Raw genomic sequence first — 21,888 nt, forward strand, 5'->3', positions numbered from 1 at the left:
CAGGGGTCCTGCCTGGAGCCCAGCAGCTACCCAGACTCCCCAGTAAGGCAGGAGAGTCAGCTGCCCCCCAGGAACCACACAGCGCTCCCCGCTCAGCCTGTGCCACCTCGTGCCGCGGCCTTTCCTCCTGCCCACTGCTCTCTCTTGCCCTCTCTGCCAGTCACAAGCCTGGAGACTCCAGGAGGGCAGGACCCCATGGGGCTCATGTAGGTTCATAACCCAGATTCAGGGGGACCTGCTCTTAAGAGCAGAGCAGGGAGGCCCAACAGGAGCCGAGCTCCTGGGGGAGGAGCCGGTCTCTACTGTCCTCAAGCCTGGCTGTGCCAGAGAACACCGGCTGCTGCCAAATGAAGGCTGGGGTGGGGGCTGTTCAACAACAACTACAAGTTCCAAGGCGGCACCAGCAGAGCATCAAACCAGTGAGGCCCGGGCCTGTGGACCCCGCACAGCTGCTCGCTGCACACCCAGGAAGCTCTGATAGCTGCTGGACGGAGCTGAAGGGCAAGGCTGATGAGTGCCATGGTGCAGGACGACAAGCATGTAAGCAGCCGGCCCCAGAGGCCAGAGGGCAGGATCCCGCTCTCCTCCACCTGGCGCTCACCCCCGAGACGGACCCGCTGGGTCTCTGAGCGACCTTCAGAGCATCAGGTCACCTCTTCTTGGTTCTACCGCCCACTCCAGGGTTCCCACTCTACGGAGTCACTTCTCCCTGGCCAACAGGATTATTCCCAGGAGGAAGAAGCACAGCGTGTCTGAGCACTCCCACACGCTAGGCACGGTCACGCCATCCTCCTGTGTGTGCGTGTACATGTATGATGGATAGTATACACACATAACGAGGGGATAAAGCCAGTGCATATCTGTGCTGACTTAAACCCCAAAGACTGGGGAGCAGCGAGGAGAGGAAGTGGCCACACCCCCAGCCCAGCAGACTGTGGGCTGACTTTCTCAACCTCCCCCGCCTGCCGCCAGGTAGGGCCCCAGCTTCCTGCTTTCATCAGCAAGGTGCGCAGGGGGAGCTGCCGAGGCTGCACTATTTGGGGAAAGAGCTGATGGTGGCAGCAACAGCTGCTCTCTTCCTTTCTGGGAACCTGCAAGGGCATTTCAAAGTGAAAGGAAACCTCCGCCTCCAGCAGGTGCCCAGACAGCCACCAGGCTGGGCGCTTCCCCCGGGCGGGTGGGCTTTGCCAGGGGCCCTGCACGGAAGGGGCCCAGCATAATTTCTCTATTTGAAGTGAAGAAAAGGAGAGGCGTGGCTCACGCACTAGCCTGCACCTCCTGGGAAGTCAGGCAAAGAGCAGCCCAGCAAAGGCAAAGGAAGAACAGGCTCCAGGCAAGGGGAGCAGAGGGGGAGCGCCTCTTCCGGGGGCCCCTGTGCCCCTCCCGTGGGTGGTGTGTAGGGGATGCAGGAGGCCGCACACGCAGCAAAGCCCAGAGGTGAGGGGCACCTAGACACTGAGAGATGCTCCGCTCTCCTCATCCCCCCACACCCCATGGGGACCTTACCAGAGGACGGATGAAGGGCACATGAGTCAGAACTCAGGGGCCTGGGAGGCCACCTCCCCTCCAGCCACATTACTTCTGCCTAAACAGCAACAAACATTTACCCCCAACCACTCGGCCTGCCCTCCCCCCATCACCTCCCCCAACACAGAAATCCCTCTGCCCCAATTAACAGAGCGGCACACAAACAACGCGCAGCGCGTGCCAGTGATGGGGGGAGGGGGGCGGGAGGGGGGAGACACAGGACCTCCCTCTCCACGGAAAGCGAGATTCATTTATTAAGTGCCTCTCTGGCATTTCCTTTTTTTGCCTTCATCCTGCTTGTTTAATATTGCATTTGACATTCTCATTTTATAAATGGTAACAGAAGCAGAATGGATGGCTAAAATTAGCTTACGAGTGAGAATGATGCTACAAATAGGGTGGGGAACACAGAAGCCTAGTTAATTCCACCCACATCACTCCCCCCTCCTCCACTTTTGGGCTGCTTCCCGACCCAGCTCCCAGGCTTCCAGCTGAGGAGGAGCAGCCTGAGGGAGGGGACTGTGCCCAGTCACCCGGGCACCCTGCCAGGTGGCAGCACCCCATGCCCACCCTGCCTGGGGCTCTGCGGACCGCCTGGCCTGGCCCAGCTCTGCAGCGGCAGGTCCCAGAGGCCAACCCAGGACTCCCCTGCTGTCTCTCCTCCGGGCCCCTCCCACCCCTAAGAGCCTGCTCCAGGGTTAACCCCCCAGGGTGCCCTGGGCTGAAGGCGGCAGGCCTGAGACCGAAGGCTTTGCTGGGAGGAGTGGGATGATTCAGCTGCAGGGCCTGCGTCAGCTTCCCTGGGACCGCCCCTGGGTGCCCGCTCCCCTGCTCTGCTCTGTGGGGTGTGCCCTCCCCGCCCCAGCGCAGAGCGTGCCCACCTCACACCCTGCCCTGACCCAGAGATTTGGGTCCCAGTCCTGCTCTGATCTGCACACCTGCATTTTACTGACCTGTAATCCTGCCAGGAAAGCCTTAGTTTGTGAGCACGTATTTGTTCAATAAAATTATTCTAAGTATCAAAACAGTGGTGACGACAATAATAGATAGAGCACGCTGTGTCCTCAGCCCAGCCCTCTCTGAGGCAGGGCCATCATCACTGTCTCAGAGGTGGGCCCAGAAGCTACGTGACCTGCCCAAGGTCACACACTGGAGCAGGGAGCAGCTGCACTGGGCACTGGGCAGTGAGGGGGTGGCACCTTCTGCTGAGCAGGCCTCTCGGATGGACAGCACCCTGCTCCGAGCATTCCTCCACTCCCACCCTGCCCCGCCCCCAACACAGAAGGCACCAGTACTTCCCGCAGGCTGCTACCCCAAACCCTGGCGTCTGTCTGGGACCCCGCCCACACTCTGCCTCTGACTAGTAAAAAGTTGACTCAGCAGTGACCCTGGGTGGCCCCGGAGATAAGCAGACGCACCTGCCTTAGCCACATTAGTTGGCGGGAGTCGGAAACTACAGCCGGTGGGCCCAACCCAGCGGCTGCTTTTTTGGTAAATAAGGTTTTACTTTAATGTAGCCACACAAACCATACTGTCCTGCACTGTGATGGCACAGTTGAGTAGTCGTGACAGACACGGGGCCCTCAAAGGCTAAAATAGTCGCTATCTAGCCCAAGCATGTCAAACTCAAAGGCTAACATGGGCCAAATAAATGAGGCATGCGGCCCGTGGGCCACGAGTTTGACATGCTTGATCTAGCCCTTTACAAAAAGTTTACTGGCCCCTAGCTTCAGGCCAAATGGACGAAACTTGCCGTTACCAGGGTGTGTGTTCTGGAGGTGCAATTCCTTCAAGGCTACTGGGTCCTACACCTTACAAACAGAGAAGCCAGGACCCCAGGGCCAGGACCTCCAGAGCTTTCTATAACCTGCAAAGGGCGGGGCCGTCGTCCTCCTGCTGCACAGAGGGAAACAGGTGCTCACAGGACAACCATCGGTGGAGCTGGGATCCAGGCGTGTTCCAAAGTCCCGGGAGCCTCTATGTAAGCGACTCAGCAGGTCCCAACCAGGAGACCAGGATATTCGCACGTCATTCGGAGGATCCAGCCCTCACCCCAGTGGTGCGCCCAAATCAATTTACAATCGATGCTGCAAGACCCACAGCAGAGGGCGAGAGTGAACCCTCCTGGGAAGACCTGGTCTCTGACCACAGGGGACTGTGGGTGGTGCAGGCCACCTGGCTCCCTGCTCTCAGGGTCTCATTCCCTCCTCCCGGATCCCTTCCTGACACTGGGTGACCATTGTGACCGGAACGCCTATGTGACCTCTCGCTAGCCGTGGTCCGCGTCCCGTGCTTCTGAGCCTTTCATGTGCGCACAGATCACTGAGTATATGTCAAACCACAGATTTTAATTCAGTAGGTCGGCAGGGAGGGAGTGTGAGACTGTTTCTAACCAGCTTGCAAACTGCTTAGCAATTTTCATAAATCAGATCACCTTAAAGTAGTGGTTCTCAACCTTCTGGCCCTTTCAATACAGTTCCTCATGTTGTGACCCAACCATAAAATTATTTTCGTTGCTACTTCATAACTGTAATGTTGCTACTGTTATGAATCGTAATGTAAATATCTGCGATGCAGGATGGTCTTAGGCGACCCCTGTGAAAGGGTCGTTCGACCGCCAAAGGGATCGCGACCCACAGGTTGAGAACCGCTGCCTTAAGGATCAAGGAGCAGGACCATTTAAAAGCACCCTACAGTAAACCTGCAAAAGCAAAACCTTGCCTCCACCAGTCAAACCAATCCCCATTTTTCAGTTGTGAGGTTTGCCTACATCGGCAGCAGGGTGCAGTGGGAGCACAGGGTCGGAGCCAGAAAGACACAGGTCCAAATCCCAGCTCTGCCACTGAGAACCGTGGGCTGTGGAAGTCCCTCCGCCACTCTGAGGTCGAGTCCCATCGAAAAGACGGGACAACGACCCCGACCTCAGCACGAAAGGAGACACGTGTATATAAAGCTCCATCGCAGTGCCCGGTAAATACCAATACCTTCAGCTGAAGCAGGTGTGGGAAAAGGCACCCCAGGCGCCCGGGCACCTTTCCAACTGACCCCAAGTTCTCACCAGTGAGGCTGATGTTGCCTCCCAGACTCCATTTGAGGTGGGGCCTGAGCCAGGCCTCTGAGGAAGCCCAGAGAGGTCTCTGTGGCCCCCGCCTCCCTCCCTGCCGCTGCCTCGCTCTGGCTGGCCTGCTGCCCGCCAGGAGGGCTGGGAGCTGCGCTGGCACTAATCAAGCTAGTGTCCCTGCTGCTCGGAGGCGGCTCCAATCAGGGCCGCGGCGGGAGGCCTTATTAGCTGCTCCCGCGCCTGGGCTTGCAGCGTGGCCCGAGGTGTTCCTCTCCGAGGGTCACCACGTGGCTGTGTGTGCGCGTGTGTGTGTTTACTGAGAAGGGGCCATGTCTGTGCTTCACTCTGACCTGAGCCAAGACAGAGGAAGGGGCGGAGCCTCAGGTCTTAGGGTTGGCCCTGAGTGGGGGCGGTGGCCAGCTGCCCCCAGGGCCCCCACTCACCTGTGGGGAGACCCGTCGTCGCTGACAGGATTGCTCATCCCCCACTTAGCCCTTCTCCCCAGAAGGGGAATTGGGCCGAGTGAGCCCATCTCCTTTGCCTTTTCTTAGGAAAACATGGAACCACATGGGCAGCAACGTGGCTGACTGGGCAGCCAGTGGCCTTGGGAGGTTAGACCAGCTAGGTGACCTTTAACGTCCTGTCAACCTGGAGGGGGATAGCCTATTCGGTACAGATGAGAGCTCTGGGCTTAGCTCTTGGGGCTTGAAATCTGGTGCTGGCAATGACTGGCCCTGTGGCCCTGGGCAAGTTGCTGAACTTCTCTTTCTGCCTCATCTTGCTCATCAGTAAAATGGGGATGGTAATTAGCACCTACACCAGAGTGGGTGTGATAAGCCAATGAGAAGAGGTGCAGAAAGCAAGCGCTCAGCACTCAAAAATGTCAGCTATTCACGGGATCTGTGTGGGAGGGGTCCCTTGGCCATCCCCTGCCACCACCCTGGTGGTGACCTCCTTCAGCCAGGGCCTCTGTGGGAGGGATGCAGAGCTCTGCGCTCCCAGCTTCCCGACAGCTCATGCCTGCTGCTGGCTCTCCAGGATGGAGGAGAAGGGCCCTCGTTTTTTAAAATGCCCAGGAGACTCGACAACCAGATTAGATGGGAAATGGCTCTGGAAATGCTGATGGGCCTCACAGCCACGCGGCCCCCCTCTAAGCCTTATTTCTTCGATAATTATTCATACGGGACCCCGAGGGCCAGGGCACAGAGCTCTGGGTTAACCGCAGGCCTGGATGCTGGTCCTGCCTGTGCCTAACCAGCAGCGAGCCCTTCCTTTCTGTGACCGGCAGAGACCAGGCTCCAGGCACGTTGGGATGGTGCAGGCTGCTCCCACTGAATTCACAGAGGGTCCCAGGGCCCCAGGACACGGTCTCTACGACTTCCCAGCACAGCCCAGTTGACAGAACATGCCCCCGGACAGTCTAACTGCCAGGGTTTCTGCTTGGCAGTCTCTGAGGTCTCCAAGTCTTTCCATCTCTCATTTGAATTCTGTCTGTCGCACAGTTTAAAATTCATTTCCTTTTCCGTAGGCCTCAGAAGTAGAAACCAGTATCACAGAATCCACAGCGATTCAGGACTCAGCTCCTCTCCCAGTGCCTTCAGAGGAGGAGCCCGCAACCCCACGAAGGATCGTCACAGGCCCTTAGACTAGAGTTCAGGGAGGCGACCTACCAACGCCCTCTCCAGCAGCTTAACTTCCTTAGAGTTTGAAAGGGCGGGGCTGGGAGCCTGCAGGGACACCTTCAAGCCTGTCTGTGACCCCAACCACTCCACCCCACCCCTTCCTCTCGTCTACTTCCACTTCTGCTTATTATCTTAAATAACAAGTAGCAGCCCAGATTCAAAAGGACAGACACCCTAGCGCTATAAACAGGTACCTGTACCTGCCACAGTCAGCCTCTACCTGGTGGAAAGAAGTGACACCTGTGAAATGACTGGGGGCTATGGCTACAAACCTCTCTGGCTTTACCTTGCTGGGGGGAAACTCTACCTTCTGATCACCCCCTGCATCATCTGGGGATTCACCCTCCCACCCTAAGCTCAAACAACTGTCTGTCTGGTTCATCCGACAGCCAATAAGCTCAAGATCCATGTTCCTTCACTACCTGTGCAGCCCTGGGGCGTATCCCCTGGGCCTCGTTTCCCCACTGGAACAGTGGAGAGAATAAAGCCCTTCCCCACGTGGGCCTCAGGTTTGTCTCAGAGCCAGCAGGGGTGAAAGGCCACACATGTGCGTTGGAGGCAGCGCTTGGCGTGGGCCCTGGCCAGTTGACCTGGCCTTCCTGATGAAGCGGTGAGTCCTGGCAGGCGGGAACGGAGCCTGCCAGTCCCCGCGGAGTCAGTCACCGCACACCTGGCTGGGGCAAACATGTGTCTGGGCCTTGCAGGCAGGTTCCCTTTTAAGCCCTCGTCTCTCTCGTTGTAAGAATTGCAAGTAGGAACCTACTGAAGGAGAGGGGGACCGGCTGGAAGGCACTGGCTTCCGAAGGGCAGGAAAGCCCAGGAGGGCACCTGTTATCCCCACACACTTACCATCTTAACGCCTGAGCTGACACCTCTAATCTATAGCATGCAGAGAAACGGTATTTTCATTTCAGATGCCTATGATGGCTAGGAACAATACCAACAATATTATTTTAGTGCCCTGGGAAAAAATTAGCAAGTCAAATATTGAATCAGGCCTGTAGCACCACATGCTAAGCAGATTGCTTTGATCTTATCCACACTAAAAGCTCCATTATTGAGTTTAAAGTCAGGGAACACATATCAGACCATAGACAATGAATATCTGAATGCATGTTTCCGAAGTAACGAATGTTCTGACTAAAGGAAAGAAAAATATACTGAAGTTACAGCTGCGATCGAGACATAAATTTGCCCTCCTTCTCTTGGGCTGGCCAACCAGAATGTTTGGCTCTGAAGGACCTGCTGAGCTCCCATTGCTCTGCAACCAACAACCAAGGGCTTTCTCATCCACATACTCAATCAGAGGACAGGAAAGCAGCCAGTGTGCACATTCTGCACATGGTGTGGCGCCCTCTGGTGGCCACTTATCTGGGAGGCCTACCTGGCTCCCCAAACTTCCAATGATTCAACCTTCCTCTCCTTCTTGAGGGGCGCCCCCAGGAAAAGGAGTTTCAGAGAGCGAGAGGGAGGGACAGAAGCAGCTGATCATGACGACGAAAATAGCTGATCGGAGGGAGAAAATGTTAGTTATCCAGCAGGGCCCAAAGAGAGACATAATGGTGGTAACCAACATACCTGGGATATCCTGCACTGCCCCGCCCCCAACCCCTCTAATTGCCAAGCTAAACAGCAAACACATACCCTAAGCCAGGGATATGGTGAACTACAACCTGCCGACCACATCTGCCCCCAGCCAGCTTGTGTACGGCTGAGTTAAGTGTAGTTTTTACATTTTTAAATGGTAAAAACAAGTATTTGTGACACATGAGAGTGACATGAGATTTCATCGTCAGTGTCCTGCTCGCTCATGGACGCCTTCACGCTACAACAGCACAGCAGCTGTGACAGCCCGTTGTGTGGCCTGCAAAGGTATATGGCCCTGTGCTCCTGCTGTTCGCAGGGCTGAGCCCCTGGAGTCTGGCCCCCTTGCCCCCTTGCCCACATGCCCACCCTGCAGCACCGTGACCTGGCTGAGGCAGTCTGCGTGACAAGGTGTGTAGAGGGGGGGAGGGAGGCATCGCCTTTCAGCGCGACCCCTGCAAACTTACCATTTTATTATTGATTTCATGGAAATGAATCTCACAGACTTTCTCCACAACGTCTTCATTCTCAAAAGTGACAAAGCCAAACCCTAAAGGAAAAGGAAAAACAGAAACAAAAAAAGAGGGAGGGTGAGTTCAGTTCTGGCCGCCCACGCGTTTCTCTTTGTTGTCCTACAGTGGCCGCAGGCTCCTGGGCTGGGAGCCGGGGGTGCAGATTCCTGGGAGGGACCCCCAGAGGTGGAGGAAATGATTTCTAATTGGTACCCTGGCGACAGTGAGGAACGGTTAACGATTTCACCCACAGGCGGCGGGTGCTGTGTGGCTTCCATTTGCCCCCAAGCAGACAAGACATTTTCTTGTCTGTCATTTGCAAGGTGGCTGGCTGGTGGGCAGCCCACAGCGGCGGGCTCACCGCGGGGCCACGCTTGCCCTTTCTGCTGGAATGGCCAGCCCTCCGGTCGGCCTCCAGACGGAGACCGTTATTTGTCCTTTTCTTCCTGAATTACTTCCTCTAATACCTCATCAGGACATCCTGGGGCCTGGAAGAAACTATTAAAAGTTTCAGGCCTCTGTTCTGCGCAGGCATCCTTTTTCTACTGCTGCTTCAAACGCGCTACAGGTTTGGGGCAGTTTAAGACTGTTTGATGCCTGCTGTCAGCCTGTCGGCTATCCGCTGAATGCACTCGGCTGGACACCGCCTTTGCTAGACGAGCCGAACTGGGGAATTTTGGCAGGCGACCACCGCTCAGCTTCCCGAGTTCCTCTTGCTACCCTCCTGCCCCTCGCTTTCTTCTCTTCCTGCCCCCGACAGGGTCTCCAGCACGCAGCCCCATCTGTGACCCCGCTGGCAGGCGCTGCTCTAGCACATGGACCTGCTTGCAGGATGGCACCCCACCTCGATGAAACGCAGCTGCAATGTCAGTACCAACAGGCAGAGCACACAGACCCTGATGGGGAGGCAGGGGGCCTGGGTTCCAGCTCTGACTCGGCTTTGGCTTCCAACCTACGTGTCACCTCTGAGCCTGGGGTCCTGCACCGGCAGATTATGGTGGTGAGCCTGGACACTGGGTCCCACACCTTGAGTCACAACCCAAGTCAGGATTTGCAGGGCTCTCTGCTACGGGCTGAATGTGTGGGTCCCCTTCCTGCACGTTCATAGGCTGACATCACAACCCCCAGTGTAAGGTGCTGAGGGCCTTTAGGAGACATTCAGGGCACCATGGGAGGGCCCTGGTGAAAAGATGCGGAGGAGACGCCAAGGAGATGGCTGTTTGTAACCAGGAAGCAAGCCTTCGCCAAAACTCGACCGAGCTGGCACCCGACTGTGGCCTCCCAGCCTCCAGAACCGTGAGAAACACACTCTGGCGCACAAGCCTCCGTGTCTGACGAACTTTGTAAAAGCAGCTCGAACACAGGGAGACGCTCTCCTCTCCGGAGATGTGAACCTGGCCGAACGCGAGCCTGCGCGTGGAGGAGGCCGCGATCAACAAGACAACTTCCCCCTGAAAGGCACACGTCGGAGGTTCCCACTCACGGAGAGCTCCTCCTCTGTCCAGACCTCCTCCTCCCTCACGACCCTCACTCTGGCCTGGGGGCGGGTCATTTTCCTCAAGCCTGGACCCCAGCCCAGGCAACCTGTGAATCCCTACGCAAGCAGGGCAGGTCAGTCCTTGTCGATTAGGATGAGTGCAATGGGCTGAATCGTCTCCCCTGTCCCCCTCCCCCCAATATATCCATGTCCTAACTCCTGGAACCTACATATGTGATCTTATTTGGAAAAAGCGTTTTTGAAAATTTAATTAAGGGTCTTAGAGTGGGTCCTAAATCCAATGGACAGGTGCTCTTATAAGAGAAAGGAGAGCAGACTGGAGACACAGAGTCGAGCAGAGATTGGAGGGGTGCAGCCACAAGCCAAGGAATGCCCAAGCCACCAGGAGCTGGGAGAGGCGAGGTAAGGCAAGTCGCCACAGGGGTCGGGAGCTGAGTTCACTGCCACGGAAGTGTCTTTTTGCTGCGACCCACGCCTTCCTGGCCCGCTGTGCAAATAAATCGCTGCCCCAGCTCCAGGCCCAACCCCATTCAGGACTCCCACTGCCCCAAGCTCCCACTCTGTGCCAGCGCCTGGGGACAGGAAGAGGCGTGCGGAGCTAGGAGACAGGGATTAGAATGCAGACTGTGCACCGGGAAGGCGGGGGCAGGACTCGGGGCATCATTTCAAATTCTGACTCCGATATTCTCCCTCGGGTCCCTTCCCTCAGCCACAGGCTCAAAATTCGAGGATCACAAAACTGATTTTCCTGATCAAAGGAGAGCGCCTCGGATGCACACCCGCTCAGCGATGTCGGGGCTCACTGGCAGTATTTTAAAGATCTCTATCATTTTAACATCCCTGTCTGTTTGGCCCAAACAGAGAAAGCAAACTTGATTATGTCTAAGATATTTATTTATTCCATTTGGAGAAACCAAAGAAACAGTTATCAATAAATGTTACTCGTTAACGTACGATCAGTTCTATCTCACAGGTGCCTTATCACTTACAATGGAACAGTAACCCAGTGATGAACAATAAATTAAACCAAATAAATTAAACCGAGGCGTGAGAGGCAAAACAAAAACAATGAGGCCAGGAATCTGGGAGGGGTAGGGTGGTAGGTGGGAAAAATCCCTTTTTGGCATCAATGTCTTATTTTTTGAAAATTTTCTATTGGGTGAAATATACATAACAAAATACACTATTTTTTCCATTTTAAGTGTACAGTTTAGTACACTATTGTATATCCATCACCAACACCCATTTCCAGAACTTTCCCACCAACCGAAACCGTCCCCATTAAGCAATAACTCCCCATTCCTCCTCCCTTGGTCCCCGGTAACCTCTGCTCTGCTGCCTGTTCCTGTGGATTTGACTATGGGCACCTCAGGTAAGTGGGATCCGACAGTATGTGCCCTCCTGCCGCTGGTCTGTCTCCCTCAGCATCATGTTCTCAAGGCATCATGGTCTCCCGGACAATGTGCTGGGGGAGCCTTCCTGACAAGGGCAGGGAGGACTCATTATTTCCCTCCCGTTTCCCCAAAAGAGAGCCCCACAGAGACTCAGAAACGGGACTTAGGAAAGCCCGCGAGACTGTGGGGTAGCAGCCGGGTAAGAGAAATGCATAATTATTCTCACTCAAAAGCGGCAAACAATAAGCCATGTGCCCCTGGAGACTCCCGTCGCCTCTCTGGGCCTCTGAAAGGAGCAGGAGGAGCCGGGCAGAGGAGCAGGGGACAGGCGGTCCTGCTCTGGTCCCGGCCAAGGAAGGACTTGGATCTACGGTGCGTCTCCACGAGCTCACACTCCGCCCGGGCCCTCTGGGGTCCCCGTGAACACCCCCACTCCTGTCAACTGGTACCCCAATCGCTCAGGGTACCAGCTGATAGGGAGCATTTAAAAACGAAATTCTACATCATTCTCCTGAATGAAGCTAACAGTACGCTCTATTTAAGAGATAAGCATTTAACAGTCCAATCCTTTCTCTCTCTTTTATTCAAATGAACAACACTGAATATTCATCTGAATAATACAAAGCTATAAACACACCCACACAGGCACACAGAAGAGAACAGATATCTGAAAACAAGGTACCTCAAAATTAAAATGACCTGCTCCAAAGGCAGTCGCTGAGGAACATCCGGCAGTTAATTTACAAAAAATTCTTTTTTAGGTCAGGGAGGGAGAGATGGGAACGGCTTCCTCCTCGCCTCAAAAATAATTTTCTTCTCTTATCATATAGGTCAATGAACACTAATAGGCATTGAGCAGCGCCTAATGCATCCTCAGTGAAAATCAATGCAAAGCCTGAGTTAACACACTTGGTTAACGGGGGGAAAGTGAGGGGAATAACACACACCCGGCTGGTTGAGCGGATTCTGACTGTGCCCACTAGGAATTTAAGGACGGTGGGTGCTAGCATATTTATAACTCAGGCAGCCTCCTTTTCCCGCGAATAACTCGGTGCTGAAGGGCGGGGCAGCACCTGTGGGCCGCTTCCGGGGTAAACATGAGAGACGTGGGTTTGGGGTGGGGAGTGCTTTCTGGTTCCACCGTGTTTCCCCTGCATCAATCGTCCTACCTGGCCCCCAAGGTGACCCTGTGCGAGGTGGGGCGGCCTCTGCCCTCATCATTTTGCTGAACTGCTCAGCACATTTGAGTGACCTGTCTGCCGTGACACGTGGCCGCGAAGCCAGAGCAGGACGTCAGAGGCTTTCTTGGCTCCGTAAGACCGGTTTGGTGGCCCCGTGGCTCAGAGCGGCCCTGAGGCTTGGGGGTCTGTGGGCTTCGTCACAGTCGACCCTCAGTGCGCGTCTGATAGTCGGCATTTCAACTCAGGGAGCCGCCATCCCCAGCTCAGAGCGTTACGGAGCCACCTCTCTGGGCTACGGCGGGCTTCCGCTGCCTGAAGGGTCTTCCTGGAACCCCGGGTGGGGAAGGTCTCAGACCCCACCCTGCAGGCCCCTCCGACCAGAAGGACAGAGGTGAGCACAGTGGGACGGGTGGCTTCACATGCCCTGGATTTGCCGTAAAAATAGAACTCAGAAGATTGATTGGTTCTGAGAACAAAACAAGCTGGCTCCCCAAAAAAGCGTGTCTCCGACTGCGGCCGGCCGCTCTGAGAGACTCAGCGCACGCTCCCTGCCCTCAGTGAAGTCCGGTGTGAGCAGCCAGTCGAGTTTCCCGAGCATCTTCAGACGCTAGACCCTGGGCCAGCGATGGGGCCACAGTCCCCGCTATGTCTGCCTCCAGGCCCGAACGGTAACCTGGACTTTGGTACGTGAGAATCCCGTTTCCCACCAAGCCACACACGGTGCCTCCCGTTATTATTTCTAACGTCCGGTATCCCCAGGCAGTTGGTTATTATCAGGTTGCGTTCTAATAACCATTCTGAAAAGAGAGCGTATCTGCATGTACTGAGCAGCTGTTCTTTAACTCAGTCTTCGTCTCCCCTGTGCAGCAGGAATGACTGGCCCACTTCACAGATTGAAGAACTGAGGCCGGAGGGGGGGGACCTATGCTCTTTCCACCACTGTCCACCGTCTTCACATGACAGTGTCTTCCGGACTCTACACACGTCTTGCACTTGGCTCTAGACCAGGGTTGGGCAAACTTTTTGACTCGAGGGCCACAATGGGTTCTTAAACTGGACCGGAGGGCCGGAACAAAAGCATGGATGGAGTGTTTGTGTGAACTAATATAAATTCAAAGTAAACATCATTACATAAAAGGGTACGGTCTTTATTGTTTTTAGCTTTATTCATTTCAAATGGGCCGGATCCGGCCCGCGGGCCGTAGTTTGCCCACGGCTGCTCTAGACCCTGCCCCGTCACGTCCCTACGAGAACCTCTACACAGTGGGGGACAGCCCCCCACCCCACTGACCCGGGAGAAGGAGACAGTGCAGAGGGGACGTGCTCGTCTATGCCAGCTGAGTGCTGCTTCCCTGCGCCCGATGGCCCCGAGTCCCTGGAGAGAAAGACAGCGAGGGGACACTGAGGTTTCTCAGGCACACAGCAGAAACGGCTTTTATAAAGAAAACCACGAGGGCACCTCCTCAGCCAGCCTAGCCTGGGACGGGCATGGAGGGGATGGGAGGGCGGCGGTGCCTGCAATGGGGCTGGCAGCAAGCGTGATGCTAGCGGCTTCTCGCAGCGAACGGGCTCGGTAACGAGTCGGCTGCGCTGGAGGGGTGAACAGAGAAGCACTACACCCTTGGCTTATGAAGAACAGAGACCGGGGCCGGCAGGCTGACCCATGGCGCACGCAGGACTCAGCTCAGGGGCTGGTCAGAGACAGACACGCCGGCCAGGAGGCCCTCCGAGGCAGCCGCTAGCTGCCGCTCTCGCCGGGGCCAGCGAACCAGCCCGGGATGGAGTCCAGGGGTCTGCAGAGGTCACCCCCTCTCTCCTCCCCGCACCTTCCTTCCTCCCTGACTCTGAGCCAACAAGCGGCCTCTTTCTGGGCCCTTCCTGGCCTGGCCTTTCCTCCCTCCATGTCCCCGTCAGGGTGGCACTGCAGCCCCTCCACCATGGCATCACTCATGCACCTGCTTCCTCGTTTACACCAGTAGCTTGGCAGCTGGTTGCTGTAAACTATAATAAAATGCCTTTCCAAAAAATGAAGGAATGTGACCAGACATGCCAGACATCATGATATTAAAGCCGTGTCAATTAATTTCTCCCCCTGCTTGATAAACGAGCCCCGTTCCATCTCTTAATAATGAGGAGAGAAACAAGAAAAGTTGACACTTAGTTTAATTTATTTTCTCAACTTGCCTGGTCATATTTCTTTCTGCCTTGCAGAGCTGGCTGGGGCTGTGGGAATTACAAGCGGCTGGCGCAGGCGAGGCACAGGTCGGTGCGAATCGACGTGGGTCTCCTTTATCCCCGCGCACCACTCAGTCAGGAGGGGAGAGTGACTGGGAGAGCCAGCCTGCACCTGCGCCTCTCCAGCCGCCCTTGGGGGCCGGGGAGAGTGGGGGCCGGGGAAGGGAGCAATCTCAGGTGCATGGGGAATCAGATAACAGAAATGACACTATCAGGTTTCCAATCTACTGCTCAAGACCAAATTCCCTAAATTAATATGAAGCTACGTTGGCGGCATTTGCCAGAGGGGAGCCAATTTCTCACTGGAAAGGTGCCTTTCTTTCCTTTTTAGCCCACGGATGCTCTAGCTGCCACCACTGACCTTGAAGTGTGAGCACCAACCTTCTAAGAGTCAGATGCCAGCCGTGAGTCAGCGAGCGTGTCATGAAGGCTTTAGTGGCCAGTGATTTTTTCACGTGGCCACCACAGCCTCAGGGCCATTTCTGGAGGTTTGACCACAAACCCGGCTGGGGTGGAAGTGCAGTGTGGTCCTAAGCCAGTGTCTCTCAGTGTGGCCCCTCCCTCGGTTTAAAATGCAGATCCCTGGGCTCTACCTGCCTCTAGTGTGGGCTCCAGGATGTGACCCAGCCTTCTGCACTTTCACCAGCTCTCTGGTGAGGCTGATGCCCACCCAAGCCTGATGCTGCTCTCTGCTTCCCAATTCAGGGCAGAGTAGAAGTGATCTGGTAAAAAAAAAAAAGAAAAATCCAGAACATTCCACATGAAGGGGAAACTAAGGCTGTTTTAAGAAGCCTCTGATATCCCTTCTTGGAAAGCTGGATCTCTCAGCCCCACAGGCCACCCTCACCCACAGGAGGGGGACATGGGGGAGGGGGGCAAAGAGGATGCTCTCTATCACAGGCTCAGGGAGGGATCAGAAACCAGTTCTCACTAAAGTGTAAATGACTGATTTTGCTTCTGCTCCCAGAAGTATTAGTGGTTTACCTGTAACAAATCCTTATGCAAAAGCAATTCAGTTTTATTTTAGAATTCCAAACAGTTATTCAGGAGGTGGGAGACTTTTTTTTTTTTTTACACTGATGGGAGGCACCTCCTGGTCTGTGGAATTAGATGAGTATATAGAGAGCTCTAGGACAGGGTGGGGGTTCTGAAAAAGACACCCAGGAAGGAAGAGAGGGAGGAGAGAAAGGAAAAGAGAGAGGAAGCGAGGGAAAGAGATTCACTGAGGGGCGCGCGGTGGAGGGGAGAGAGAAAGACCTCCAACCATCCCCAGCTACTTTTCTAAGGGAGAAATCTGCCATGAATACTGATGGTGCGATTTGAAGGCGCCGGTGGCTGCAGGGAAAAGGCCGTCTCATCCCAGAGCCTTGTTAACTGAGGGGGAAAAAACACCTGTGATCCGGGCCAGACAACCCCAACCTCATTTCATTCTGAGGACGCTCCGTAGCAGCGATTCTGTGAATGACACTTGTCAGGGCAGCAGATTAGTTCACAAACCTATTTTTTTGTGCACGGTGTTCCATCTTGGTCGGGAAAATAGTCAGTTCTTGGCGAGAGAGACACATATTACTGCTGTTAAGTGCCAATATAAACTCTGGGACGCGGTGGTGAATTCACCAAATTAAATCGCTAGACAACTGGCTCGGATCAGGACCCCGGCAGAAGGTGCCAGGGCCGCGGCGTGCGCCCAGCGGGGCGGCAGAGGCTGAGGTCCTGCACGCAGCTGGAGCAAGGGCACGAGGACGCTGCCTCCGCCGCGGCCCTGCAAACCTCAGAGCCTGGGCAGGAGCGTGTCCTTTAAAGCTACTAGGGTCCCGGGGCTTTCTGAGCTCAGGGGAGACAGGGCACCAGCTGGGAGCTGGACTCCGCAGAGGTGGGCACTGGGGTTGGTAACCCCAGGCCCTCCCCCAGAGAGTGGGTTTCAAATCTGTCACCTTTCCTGACACTCACCCTCCAGCCCCACCCACAAAGTGAGCATCCTGAAGGGAAGAGCAAGTCTCCCTTGGCCTCAGTGCCCTGCTGAGGTGAGCTTTGGAGAGCGGGCTTGGACTTGAGCCAGCAACCACTGGCTATGTGACCGAGCAAGTTCCGGAACCACTCGGACCCTCAGCATCCGCCTTTGTGGGGCAGAAGTCGAGTCGACCTCACCGGACAGGAGGATCGCTTGAAAACACTCATGGGGGGTTAGCTACCCTCTGCCACCCCTCAAATGGGACTCTTTATGGCTTCTTCCCTACCCCAACCTCCAGGCCCACACACGCTTACCTCTGCCCTCTGCCTGGAGCTTTACTTATGAGAATGGATTTGATGTCAAAGTGATGCCATGGTGCTTTACCAACTATCACGGGGAACAAGATTCAGGTAAGTTCCCAGGCAGTGTTGTCCCTTAAAAAGACCAGACTGTGCTTCCTCTTGGGTAAAAACCAAGATCATGTACTGGTCCTTGAGCCCCAGGCCCTGTGCGGGCTGGGCAGGTGTGGCCACCCTGGCCTCATCTAACCACTGGCGCACAGCGGCGGCTCCGGCGTCTGCTCGGGGCTGGGAACCTGCAGTCGGGTTGCTGAGGGAAAAGCCACAGGCCCCTGTTCTTAAGGGGGTTCCCTGGGACCCCCTGAAGAGGGAACATGAAGGGGACAGGGAAACGAGGGGGGAAGGTGAAGAGGCTCACCCTGTATGGAGAGGGAACCCCTCAGAAACCACAGCCTCACCGGCAGTCGTCTGCAGACGCCCACCTGCCTTCCCTCTAACAAGTTCTCGCATCGGTTGCTGGCCTCAGATAAGGTTCCAAAACTCCATCAAAAAACCACCACTTGGAAGCAGGCTTTCAGCACTGCCACAAATTATATGACTTTTATGATGAGGTCTGGTTTCAGAATAGTCCCCACTGACAGGGCCCTGGCTGGACGCCCACCCTGCCGGCCCCCCTCCGCGCTCCCTGCAGGGGGGTCTGTTCCGCGTCATCGGGGCAGGCGGGCATCGTGACTCCAGTGACTCCAGCCCGCCCGCCCCCGTCAGGCCCACCCGGAGTTGGGGGCGGGGGGCATCAAGGTGCCCCTGCAGGAGACACACGCTTATTCACATGGGAGGGTGGCCTGTTTTATTTTATTTTATTTTCTGGGCTGTTAAAGGAGCTGTGCTTAACATCTGGAGGCCAGATCTCTCCGAGAAGCTGAAACCAGCAGCCCAGGCAGCCTGGTGGGGGCGGCAGCTCTGCCGAGAGCTAGCTCCTCGGCTCCCAGATAATGTCCGGGGAGGGGCGGGGAGGGAGGAAGAGGATGCAGAAGCAGGGGCCGGGGGCAACACAGCCCACAGACTGCCCACTCAGGGCGTTTCACCAAGCAGTAGCGACAGCACTGCCGGCGAACTTACTGGAAATGCAGAGTCTCGGGCCCAACCCGGGACCTCCTGAGCAGGAATCGCACGTCTGACACCTTCCCCAGGTGATTTTTATCAAATTAAAATGTAAGAAGCACTGGTCGGAACCCACGAGGACACATTTTTAAAATGCCCATCCTGCACTCCAGCCTCAGAACTGAGTGAGGTCAGAGGCAGCACCCCAGCACCCGTCTGTTTGAAAGTCTCCCGTGATTCAGATGTACAGTTAGGGTTAAGAAACACTGGGAAAGGGAAAAAAAGTATAACGTCTAATTTTTGTTTTTCATCCACAATAATTTCAGCTTCACTCACAGTTAATATGTGGACGGAATGGTCCTGGTGGCCTCACATGACCGTACGTCAGACAGACACTTGTCTGAGAGGGCGGCTTACAGACCCCCGAAGGGAGGAAATGCTGCAGGGGGTGCAGCCAGAGGGGCACCGCCTTCACTCGCCCGCTGCAAGCAGGGCTGGTATGGAGCGCTGTTGACGTGGGGCCAGTAAACCAATGCACAGGTGACGTGATTTGGCTTTAATTAAAGGAACCCTCACAGAACGGGCGCTGCACAGACAACCTCGCCTGCAGGTAATCTAACGACGTGAGCACATGCCCGGGTCAGAAAATGGCAAGTTGACCATGGTCCAAGGAGGCCTCCTCCGGCCACAACACGCCCCCAAATCGTGTTCTGATCCGATGGGGCAGCCACGAGAAGGAGAAAGAACCTCGTTTCCACAGGAACGTCTGCTATATGAGAAAGCACTCGGGAAACACACGTTCCCAAAACATTTCTATTGTTCTGTGATTTTGTTGTTAAAACCGATGTAACTGGATTTCCTATGAAAGCTCTTGTATCTGCATACATTTAAAACTTGGAAACAGAACTATGAAACTCAATTTTAAAAAAATGAACATTTCAATGGATTTTGAACCCATTTGTTAAAAAATATAAAAATGCAGCACTTGATTAGTGTGCACGAAGAGCTGATTGACATCAGGGAACATGGAGATTTAATAAGCTGAATTTCAACAAAATCCTTTGCATAATTGGAGGATGGGGCTGAGAAATTAGTACCCTGATTCAGCCAGCAGAGTGGATGTGCCTCTTTCCCTGAGCCCTGTGTGTCCTGGGGGCGTAGTTTTCAGTAAGACAGGCACCGAAACCAAGGATCAAAATAAGTCAGTCGTAGAATCCAGACTTCAGAGCTGGACCACAAAGGGTCAAGTCAAGATTCTTTTTTTTAAAAGAAGCACATCCGATCACATTACTCTCACTAAAAATATTAACAAATAAAAGCCTAAACATGGCTTATTTTAAATGTATCCCACCCAACTGTATTCCTATAGGGTGTCCCAAAATTCACGCAAGATTTGCGATTCAATTCAATTGCAAATCTTGCGTGAATTTTGGGACACCCATAGTTATACAGGTCTTATAATAAACATGATCTACTGACACAGTGTACACGTATAGAAATTGAAAATCAGACAAGATATATTGGGGGGGGCTCATTTTTCCCCCCACAATTAAAAGGTCTTGGAGATTCTTGCTCTGGAAGGAGGCGTGGCCGTGGGTCCGGACCTCTGGTTCTAAAGTCTTTTTGTCAGAGACTACGAAGTGTGAGAGGACAGGGTGCGAGTAAGCAGGTCCTTCTGTGGCTGCCAGATGGTGTGGAGACCTGCTGACTCCTTGGGGTCTATGGGTGGGATGTTCATGGGGGTCAAGAGCCAGCCGATTCCAGGGTCTCCTGGGGCCCCCAGGTCAGTGCACAGAGTGATAAGAAGGCACTTTTTGGGGGGGCGAGGGGGGTCCACCCTTCAAACCTCTGCCCCCTACACATTAATGGCAGCGACACCTGAACTCTTCTCAATACATTTTTCAGAGCATCGTATCTTCATTAAAATATTATTCTATTAGCATTCTGAATCCAAACCACTAAGTACATAATTGCTAAAACATGTGTTAAGCGATGACATATGAAATGCCGGTTTTATCGTATTGTTAATTAACAGAAAAGTAGGATTAATATGTTCATAGATCATTAGGAACATTCAGCTCTTCAGCGGGAAGGGTGGTGGTCAGTGGGCAACCCTGAGACGTTCCAGCAAGGGCAGACGCGCTCTGCGCGTCTCCCCCTCCGCCCTCTGCAGGCTCCACCGCACGTCTAGGAGAAACTCAAGAGGCAGGGACTCAGGTCTGTTCTGCCCAAAGGAAATTATGCTAAGATCTGATGTCACTCGGTGCAGCCTGTTGGGAAGGGCAGGTGTGGGAGGGTGTGGGTGGAAGAGAAAGAGAAGCACGTTCCTCTAAGGCAGAGCAGTGGGACTCCGTGGGCCCCGGGGAGCTTTGAGCCGGAGGATGTGGCTGAAACCCTGGCTGTGTGATGTGGGGCCGGCCATTAACCTCCCTGATCCTGTGCCTGCACCTGAGACCAGGAATAAAAAGTGCTGACCTCCCAGGGCTGCCTCGAGGATTAAATGAGATAATGCAGGCTCCCGTTATCACCCCTACACAAACTGGTGGTTCTCATATAAGGATTTTGTGCCTGATATGCTTGGAATAAGTGGGCTGCCAGCTAAGACTTGCAAATAATTTCAATATCAATAAATGTTGGCTGCAGCGGGATGGGCTCTAGCAGGGTCTGTCCCCAGGTGCCAAAGCCAAGCAATTGGGAAGTGAATCTGGACTCACCTTGCTGTCATCTCCGATGGAAACCGGGTCACACGATTCCTAGGCCAGAGGGGTTTATTCAAAGCTCTGCCCACCCCGTTCTAGGAATTACAGAGGTACCCAGGCATGAAATGGACTGACTGTCTTCCCAGCCATCCAAATTGCTTTAGCCGGGCCGATGATGGTGCTCCCGATTCTTCATGCTTAGTGATGAACGGTCTGCCTGGCTGGGCAGCACAGGAGACCACGGCAGCCAGGGGTGAAGCAAGGGGGCAGGCAGGGCTACACCTGGAATTTCCTGGAAGCTGGGGGTCAAGGCCAGTCCAGAAGTCAGAAGCCAGGGGTCAAGGTGAAGCCCGGGTCAGAAACATAAAAGTCAGGAAAAGCAAACAGAGTCTGCCTCAGCCTCCATCCACAGACTTCGCCTGGGGCAGGAGCCTCCCCCCCCCCCCCCCCCCCGGGAGGGAGATGAGGGCAGGACTGAGGCAAACTGCGAGGGTGGTGATGAATGAGCTCACCTAGCTGGGCACAAAAATTAAAGCTAAGGGAAAAGCAAAAACATCATAAGTGCAGACCAGCCTCTGCCAGGCCCAAGTGGAAAGAAAGAGAAATCACCTAGTTGCATTTTTTTTTTTCTGGAACATTCTTTCAAGTCCCTAGCTTGCTTAGTAAATGAAAGGTTTCCTGTGGTGAGGCCTTCGGACGTGTGGGTTATTATTTGTGGGTTGAGAATGAAGAGCGTCTGGGCTTTGGGTTCAGACATGGGCTATAATATAATCCCAGTCCCACCACTGATCAGCAGTGTGATATCCCTCCGTGCCTCAGTTTTCTCATCCATAAAATGGGGATCACATTTTAGGATTGTAGAGCATTTAAACAAGACAATGCACATGAAGCTCAGCACAGCTCCTGGCCCAAATCGGACGCTGCAGTGTTTGAGCCCCCTGGAGATCCGTTTTTCTCACTTAGTTTGACGTGCTGCATTGAGGTAATAAACTGACTGTGGGATGGGAGCTCCAGAAAGAGGATGCTTCTAGCATCACCTTCCCCACTCACCAAATGGGGGCAGAGAGAGCTGGAGAGTCGCTGAGATGGGGCTCCCCCAGGGGAGAAGGGTCCTCAGGATGGCTCGGCCTGACACCTGCCCAGAACAGTGGACACGCCACAGGG

At 54.6% G+C, this 21,888-nt stretch overlaps 1 protein-coding gene across 9 annotated transcripts in view; it reads right to left on the reverse strand.

Annotated features, from left to right (window-relative positions):
- Positions 1–21,888, reverse strand: part of MSI2 (musashi RNA binding protein 2) — a 355,927-nt gene that overhangs the window by 55,409 nt on the left and 278,630 nt on the right. For all 9 annotated transcript variants that reach the window (XM_036340471.1, XM_036340468.1, XM_036340473.1 and 6 more), the window contains exon 8: positions 8,322–8,404. In XM_036340471.1, the coding sequence (XP_036196364.1) occupies positions 8,322–8,404 (83 nt within the window). The remainder of the gene's footprint in view (positions 1–8,321; positions 8,405–21,888) is intronic.

This window comes from Myotis myotis, unplaced genomic scaffold, assembly GCF_014108235.1.
Source record: "Myotis myotis isolate mMyoMyo1 unplaced genomic scaffold, mMyoMyo1.p scaffold_m19_p_17, whole genome shotgun sequence".
Lineage (NCBI taxonomy): Eukaryota > Metazoa > Chordata > Mammalia > Chiroptera > Vespertilionidae > Myotis > Myotis myotis.